At 40.1% G+C, this 9175-nt stretch overlaps 1 protein-coding gene across 2 annotated transcripts; it reads right to left on the bottom strand.

Moving 5' to 3' along the window:
- Positions 1-1345: 1345 nt before the first annotated feature.
- FAP3 (Chalcone-flavanone isomerase family protein) lies at positions 1346-8352 on the bottom strand. Of its 2 annotated transcripts, XM_020669084.2 has the most exons (4): positions 7943-8352; positions 4439-4594; positions 3851-4065; positions 1346-3472 (listed from the first exon to the last, which is right to left on the bottom strand). In XM_020669084.2, exons 1-4 carry the CDS (start codon positions 8061-8063, stop codon positions 3077-3079), a joined length of 888 nt encoding a protein of 295 aa, XP_020524743.2. In that variant the 5' UTR covers positions 8064-8352; the 3' UTR covers positions 1346-3076. The 2 variants fall into 2 exon arrangements, with proteins under 2 accessions (XP_020524743.2, XP_088718408.1); XM_088862282.1 differs by lacking the exon at positions 4439-4594.
- Between the last annotated feature and the right edge of the window lie 823 nt (positions 8353-9175).

The raw sequence follows: 9175 nt of genomic DNA, 5'->3' as shown, positions 1-9175 counted from the left end.
AGGAAAGGCGAGTTCTCTTGGAAGTTTTTCGGGAAACATAAGAGGTTCTGGGTGCACTGTTTCTCATAGAAGAGGCGAGAAACACCATAGTGAGTATTTCCCACATCTTTGGGAGTTTTCTGGGAATTTTTTAGGGGTTTCCCGGGGTTGTGGAAACTTTCTGACACTGTTCATGGTGTTGCAAAGGTTTTTCGAGAACTTAGGGGAAGTTTGGAGAAGTTTCCCAATGAAGTTCTGGTAAAGTCCAGGCACAAAGACGTAGGTAAGAAAGTTTTTCCAGTGAGTTGTCGGCCCTATGGTAGAAGTTTCGGTGAAAAACGAACAGTCACAGGAGGTGGGCTGTATGATTGTAGAAGGTGAACCGTCATGGGGAAGGCGTACGATTGTTGAAGGTGAACCAACACCCTTGGAATTGTGTGATCATTGGGATGCAATAAGTCGCGACAGGGTCGACGATAATAGAAGTGCAACTGGCGCTAAGGTAACCAGCGCTAATGATTTTGAGTGCTGATACAACCGATGCCAGCCCCCACGAAAAACAGTCGGCGCTAGGGGTTGGGCACGCAACCGATGCTGACCTCTGGAGGACCCAACCGGTACTGGCTTTAGTCGGCGCTGATCAACACGTGTGGCTTATCACGATGCAGAGAATGACGCTAGCATGCGTCGGTAAGTCATATGAGGGCTTTGCGGCGTTCGATGATGAGCTACACGCGGCGATGCTCATGGGCCGACAAAGAGTGATCAAGGATGTGGCGTGGGCTGCAGTACCTGTTGGAAACCAAATCCAGCAGTACGACACTAGTTTCCATGTTTTTTTGTGGAAGGGCCTCCACTGTGAATAGGGTGTTCTTTCCATCGTAGGCCAGCTCCTTGCTCGAGGAGCCCATCTTGTATGTTTGATATACACGTCGAATGAATCCTATGTCGTATGTTTGATATACGCGTTTGATGAGGTATCTGGCCTGTATGTTCGACATACACGTCAGAAGGATTGAGGCGATCTCCTTAGAGTGGCTCTGCTTTGTCTTCTAGCTTGTAACCATCCTCTTACTCGTCATATGAATTAAAGCTAACTCTCCAAGTGGTTCGCTTCTTCTTCATGAGGAGGTCCTTGCTTCTATGGGTTTGCTTCTTCCTCATGGGACAGACATTTGTTTTGGCCTGTAACCATCCTCTTACTTTCAGATGTAAGAGCAACATCACAAGTTTTGGTTTGTAACCGTCCTCTTATCTTCAGACGCAAGAGACTTGTAACCTCCTTAGTAATGGGTTCTTGTAACTTGTAACTCTTTTTTTTTTTACTGCCATAAAAAGAGTAAGCATTTTTGTTTGGACTATCTTGTTTATTTTTGCGTTGGTGCTTTTTCCTTTGAATACACATCATGAATATTACTTCTTTAGGTATCGCTCGTTGATAGGGACATTGCCTCGTCCCCATCAGGATGTGCCATTATGTAGGCTACATTGCGCGAGACTTTTTTGACTATAAAGGGAACTTCCCACTTAGGCTGAAACTTCCCTTTACACCGGCCATGCATAACAATAGGCCTCTTGATAGCTACGACTAGATCACCACTGGTGAATGAGCGGATCTTGATAGACATGTCAAAAGCCCTCTTTATTCTCCCTTGGTTGAGTTCGAGGTTCTGCTGAGCCTCTAGCTTCATTCCATCGAGTGCATCCAATTCTTGATACATAAACTTGACTCTCTCATCTTCGGTTATTGCTTGGTGAATAGCGACTCGCAGTGAAGGGATTTGTATATCAAGAGGTAAAACTGCTTTACACCCATAGACCAAAGAATAAGGAGTGGAATCAGTAGATTTCTGGGTAGTAGTACGAGAGGCCCATAGGGCTTCAGGAAGCTTCTCATGCCAGTTGTTCTTTGTTTTTTATATTGACTTTCTTAAAATGTTACACAGAGTCTTATTTGAAAGCCTCAGCTAATCTATTCACCTGAGGGTGGTACATAGTCGACTAACTCCATTCGAAACCGAATTAGTTAACTAAGTGATCGATGTGATGGCTGGTAAATTGAGGACCATTATCAAATATAATCTGGTCGGGCACCTCGAAGATATATATGATATGATGTCGAACAAAGTAGGCCACCGCTGTCCCCGGAACCTGCTCAAGGGGAATTGCTTCAGCTCACTTAGAGAAGTAATCTGTTGCGATTAGGATAAATTATGGCCCATTGCAGAAGGAGAGTCAATAGGCCCTACAATGCCCATACCCGATTGTGAGAAGGGCCATGACGCAACCGTAGGGTGTAAGGGCTTTAGAAGCTGGTGAACCAGGCTGGAATGTATTTGGCATACTTGGCACTTTTTAGCATAGCTTAAAGAATCGGCTACCATGGAAGGCCAATAGTAACCCATCCTACGTATTTGTTCATAGAGCTTGGCACTGGACTGGTGTAGTCTACAGATGCCTTAGTGGACTTCTTCTAACATCTTACTTGCTCCTTGGATATCGATGCATCTAAGAAGAATGTCGTCAAATGTCCGTCCGAAGAGAGCATCTCCTTCGAGGAGGGTATACTTGGTGGACATTTGACATATGCTATTGCATTCAACACGATCTTTCGGGAGCCTACAATGTTTTAGGAAACTAGTGATGGCCCCCCTCCAATCTTCTACCTGTTCAATTTCTGCGCCCATTCGGTCAAAGAATTCTAGTCCCTGATTTTAACCCTTAGCTCCTTAACTATGTGCTATTGCTTGTTCAATTTTGATTACTTCTTTGCCCGATAGAAGTGTTCCAAATGGAGAAGGGGTACACTCGGAGAAGATATTTCTCTTGTCATCCTCGGTTCTTAGTTCGATGTGTCTCCATTCTGCCACCCAAACAAGTATGGGTCCTGATGAGAACAACTGAATCGTAGCGCCGAGCTTTGCAAGTGCATCGGCCTGCGAATTTAGCCTCCTGGGGATGTGACTCATGGATACGTCTTCAAACTGGGTATATACAATTTTACAGTATCGTGATAAGGCTTGAGGGTATCTTTTCTCACATCATAGATCCATTTGAGCTGTCGGATAACCAACTCAAAGCTGTCATAGATCTTAAGCTACTCCAAGTCAAGATCGAAGGCTATCCCGAGTCCAATTAGAAGGGCCTGATATTCTGCCTCATTATGAGAACTAGCTTGAGCGAGAGAGAAAGAAAGTGACAATACTCCTCCTTTCAAAGTTAGGAATACTACTCCGGCGCCTCCTCGATCTGATTGGAAAGCTTGGTTGAAGTATAATTCCCATCTATGAACAAGGCCAGCACATAATACTTCTTCATCAGGGAGGTCGCTTGATAAAGGAAATTCTGCCAGTACGGGGTGTGCTGTGCGAAAGTCAGCCAAGGCCTGGCCCTTGATGGCCTTATGTGGGACATACATGAGTGCAGAAACAACACTCAAAGACTCGATTGTGGCATCCATTGCAGAAGGCAAACCACCTGGGGAGATCGAAACCTGGAGACATCAATCAGAATTTCTGATTCAAAATTTCTACAGAATCAAAATAACAGTCACATTATAAATCGACATTTCATTCTTGTAATAAAAAGGTTTCCATAATCTGAACAAGGATTGCAAGGCTAATAACAGACGGCATGCAATAGAAAAGCAAGTACATAGTTGCATGCATAGTTGTAACTCAGAAATGGCGATATGAACCCTTTATATTGGATTTTTGTGTAAGCAAACCCATAAACAATGCACTCCTATTTGAGTGGCTTCATTTAAGCCCCCATCACACCCTTTGGTTTACAAGATTCAACTAATGTCTATAATCAATAGAGAGAGAGAGAGAGAGAGAGAGAGAGAGAGAGAAGTTGCTTATTGGCTCACGAGCATTGTTGATGGCTGAGCCCAAGTTAGTGAAATGTGAGTTCCTCGCTTCAGCGGCCGCCCTTGAAAAGTATCATGAAATGTAGAAAGTGCGAGCTCATCCACAGGAGAGGGTGCCGCAATCCTTGGGGAGATGGAATCATTGAGGCCATCCCAAAAGGTTTTCCCATCTATGTCACGCACCAAAACAATGACCAGTGATTTTTCCCCGGGTGCTGTGGAAAATTATCCCGATTAACATAAATCTATCACCAAGCTCATCAATCTACTACAATAAATATAAAAAAAAGTGATGCATGCAGTTTACAAACAATAAACTGTGTAACACATCAACTGTCAGTTGTCAACAACGGATAGTTGAGATGACATTTCTACACTGCAGCACACATTAAGCGGAGGAAAAGCTCACATCAACCATCTGTATTTGATAACAAACAGTTGAGATGCATCATAATTTTCTACTTCTGAACTACAATGCATCAGCATATACTTTTCCCCACACACTCATTAGAAGGAATGGAAGGCTATTTATTGGGTTTGGCCTAGGAAGCCAAAGTTTTCTAATGAACAGGTAGCAATTTTAACAACCTTGATAAATAGAAGTAAACAAGGATGCATCTTGAAGAATTTGAGTGGCTGATTTTCCTTTCCATAAGGACAGATTGTCTGTGATAGAAGGATGCAGATAGAGAGCAGCAGAGTAGACTTTCACACCAATTATAGCAAAAACCTTCTCCCGAAAACCTTAATAAGGATAACATCACTCAGTGCATGGGCAGCTTCACAAGCCTCAACTCAATATGATGCCTTCAGTAGGCTTAGAAAACAATGATCAACTAATGCAAACCGCAATAACTATCATACAAAGAATATAGCAACTGTAAACTGTCAAAGAAACACAGTTTGCTAGCAGCCTCCATATGTTGGGCTAGCAATAGCAAGGGGAATCAAGCCAAGTCTATCATGCACTATACATCTGCATCATTTATTGTAATACTCTGAAAGATTTGCCACATAAACAATATAAAGCTATAAGCTGAGTACAAACAAAAACAGTATCCCCTAGCCAAGTGGTTTGAAGCCCCAATTCTCTCACACCTTATTCTGGAGGCACCAATACCCAGCCTATCAACCAAAAAGAAAAATAGAATCTGATGCACCTCTCCTTAGGTTTCAAAGAATCAAATGCATAATTGATTTGCTGATACATGGTGCAAGAAAAAGAAAACGACGATAACCTAGACCATAGAAATGTCCCATTATTTTTATTGATAGGTTGTTTAGTTATGTTTTCTTAATATTAGAACTAAATGAGTTGACCAATGCAATATAATGATTACAAGAACTACATGGTTATGAATAACAGCATTGTGCATATCTCATGGAATCCTGATACTTACCTATGATGCAGGGATGTAGGTCCTTGAAACATACGATCTTCAAGGTGTTCGTTCTTCTTGGTGAGTGTCTGTGAATACATTACCAATTTTCAAGTACATGTCATGTTCCTAGACCTAGAAAACTAAAACAATATTTTTGTTCATTAGGTAGGCTAGGTAAATTGCACGGAGTCTCCCTTGCTAAGGTACTAAGAACATATGTTAATGAATGTACATAAACCATTGGATAATGTGGTAAATAGGCACAAGCTGATCCACAATCTCCATTGGATAATGTGGTAAATAGGCACAAGCTTCTATTTATACATATGATGGAATCATCATTAATCCATGAAGTGCTCGTTTTTAAATTTTCTATGTTTATTTCATTTCCATCTCTTCTTAGGATAGATAACAATCATACTTAAATGCACATAAGCCACAGAGTAAGAAGCACGTCATACGCATTCATTCAGTCAAACTCCTTTGTCAACATGACAAACAGTCACTACCACATCTAATTCATACATGCACAAGATAAAATCGGTATTTGAAACAAATCATTTGTTATTTTTCCATTAATGTTCTACTCTAAAGGACACCACACTTCCGAATTGACTCATTATGATAAATGGCGGTCATAGTCTACAAGCATAAGCCACTACTACCAGTGTTACTCAGAGACCCCAGCTTTGAGCTGGTGTTGCATGTCAACAAATGTCGGCATCTCAACATATGTCAAAGTTCCAAATAGACAATGCATTAAAAATAATAGTGATCACAAAGCTGGCATTTGAACCCAGGATCTCTTGTGCAAAATTTGAATGATCTACCACTACAACAAGCACACTATGTATAATAAATATGAACACTGATTGATACAAATATTTAAAAAAGCTATTATGACACTTTATTATATACAAATGTAAAAAGCTGGTAGGCTTTTTATAGAGATATTGTAAAGACATGTTTGGTCGTATCGGTTAGGCCAAACAATTAGACATCTTTGACATTCGTTGGACACTGACACTCATGTTGATGTCCATGTAAAACTGCTGCTAACACAACATGGAGTATCCATTATTAAGCAGCCAGTCTTTTCTTCTTTTGTTGTAAATGACTTCTGACAATCTTCTCTTTAATCAGTATATTACGCTGACAGTCAAAACTTCTTTCACCAATGTAACACATAGGTACTCTGCCCTATTCATACCCATAGACCCTACACTATATGTGCAGCCTGTATTGTATATGTTTCACACACACACACATGCTTACGTCATTGTTTTTCCCATCAAATCCCCCTCTCATAAATTTTTTCTTCATTTGTATAGTGTATGTTACTCTTAAGTCCCTGTAATTAGGCATCAAGACCTCATGAGGCTATGATACATAGAGGTCATACTCAATGTTTGTAGCTATGGAAAATATTTTTATGTTAAAATGACAGTTAACCCCCATTACAAAACTTGACAACAGATATTGATTGGTCATCATTGCATCAAATCCTCTCAGTCTTTCATGTCCTCAATTTTTTTGTTTTGTCTCTCTTCTTAACTGGTATATCAGTGTGATTCCAATTACTGCACCCTAGAATGTTGAATAGTATTTGCTCACATTTTTTAATTTCAAGGAGCATATTCGTTTATACATTGGACAGGATGTGTTCAAATAGTTAGAAGATCTATTTTGCACAACATTCACATACAGTAAAGGTAGTGGGAGTACGTACATATAAATATTGTCACATCAATCAAGGGAAACAAAACACCACAAGTAGTTTAGATTCTAACAAAAAGGAAACAATTTGGGAAAACTCATGCCATTCTGATACCATTCAAAAAGCACACATGCGCCAACATATATTAATGGGTCAGTACAGTCGGGAAGTGCAAGTGATGCTTGGAATTCGACGTTGGTGATGGGTTCTATGATTTTTTATTGTTCTGTTCCAAGTGCAGCAATAGATCTGTAAGCAAGCAAGAAACTTTTTTTTTCCTTTGATCCATTGTTAATTTGGTCCATCAAAACCGAGAGTAGGTACTTCATAAAAAAAAAGAAAAAATCCTGGGAGTAGGCCATAATTTCGCCCAAAGAAACAATTATACAGACTGAAAATTCGTGAAGAGAATATCTGGTACTTATCCAAAACTGAAGAAAGCAAAATTTGAGCCGAACCGCTTTAACTGCAAGAGTATACTACAAGAAATGATATAACAGACTAATGTATGAAAGGAAACCGGAATATTTACAGGTATTTCTACTTGTCACTCCGAAAATCTGAACAATTTGAGTTCCTTCACAGAATATTGAATCATAAGAATTCCCTACATTTTCTTTTGAAATATCTTCAATGAAAACCGATTATAAGAACAGTATTTGAATGAATCGTCACAGAAAAGCCATTGTTAACTATCTAAATTTGATCACATACTCTTTATAAAACAGAGGGAGTAAAGAATCTACACCATTTTAATAATCCCATTGACTTTTAGTTCCTCCTGCTTCTAAAACAATTTTAAAGTACTGTCATTCCATAGTATGAAATCCCCGTCTTCCTCTCCTTTCTGCCAGCTTTTGCAAATTTTCGAATTTTTGCAAATTCCGAATTTAAAGGTAATTACTGAACCAAACCCAAAGCACAAATTCCCATTTTGAGCATTTGAACACGCAAGCATCTAATATAATTTGGAAAAAGAAAGAGAAAAAGTACCAGATGCTTTAGGTACTACCATAGTAGAAGGCGTCGGCCTGATTAAGGTTTTTCTTGGGGTTTTGAGAGAAATGGGAATGTGGGTGTTTTTGGTAGGTCGTAATCTAGAGCGGGGTAGCATTTGCAGGAGTTCTGGAGCAGAAACAATGCTCGCAATTCTTTTCCCCTCTCACTTCTCTTCTTCCTTTGTTTTCTGTTTTCCTGATTTTGGTTTTGGTCAGGAACACGAGGGACCTCAGGTAATTGATGCGGGAGACCCAGGTCCACAGAGCAACGCCGGAGAGCAGTGTTTATCCGTTGGAAAATTCATAATTTCGCCGTCATTTTTGGTTAAGTTCATCGTACACTGCGGTATTACCGAATGGTCTGAATTATGGATCGCCATGACAATTTAATTATTATTATTATTATTTTTTTCATGTTAGCAAATATAAAATTCACCTTATTTTATTTAAAAACAAACTTTATGAGGTTTTCATTGAGATAATGAAGGAAAAGTACAAGGATAAGAAAAAGGCGAAGTCGCACACCCCCCTCCCCAAAATATAACTATAGCTTATACCCTACTTAAGCTTTTTTAACAATTTTTTCTCAAAAACTATGTTTTCTAGCAAATACCCCTCCAATACAAAAAATCAATTTTTTTTTGACGAAGATACCCTTACTGTATTTTAAAAAGTTATTTTCGGATCCAATAAAACGAAATTACCATATCAAATTTGTTTAACGCTGGAGCGCCCCTCCAACAGAAAAAATCCCTGGATAGTAATAAATGAACGCTGGATTAGCCTCCCTAACCGCCATACTGCTCCTCAAAACGCCAGACCGGGGTAGATCCAGTGAGATGAAATGCTGGCATGCCCCATGAAAATGCCGGATTGCCCTTCCTAATCGTCGGACCGCAGTATACGAACGCCGGACTGGCATCCTAACCACCGGATTGCTCCTCAGAATGCCGAACCGGAGCAGTTCCAGTGAGAAGAAACGACGAAGTGCCCCATGAAATTGCCAGATTGCCATTCCTAATCTCCGGACCTTAATATACGAACGCCGGACTGGTAACAACAGGTAAATAGTGAAGAGAGAGAGAGAGAGCGCATTAGTTAAGAGAGAGCGAGAGTAAAAATAAGTGGGTAAATCGTGAAGAGAGAGCGCCAGTGAAGAGAGAGTGTGAAAGTAGAAATAGGTCCGTGGGTAAGGGATATTCTCTTAGATTTCTTTTTTTTTAGGTGG

Source organism: Amborella trichopoda, chromosome 3 (assembly GCF_054954075.1).
Source record: "Amborella trichopoda isolate Santa Cruz 75 chromosome 3, AtrichopodaSantaCruz75HAP2 v2.0, whole genome shotgun sequence".
Classification (NCBI taxonomy): Eukaryota; Viridiplantae; Streptophyta; class Magnoliopsida; order Amborellales; family Amborellaceae; genus Amborella; species Amborella trichopoda.
Note: the sequence above shows the minus strand (reverse complement) of the source record. Positions and strands in the feature narration are given on the sequence as shown.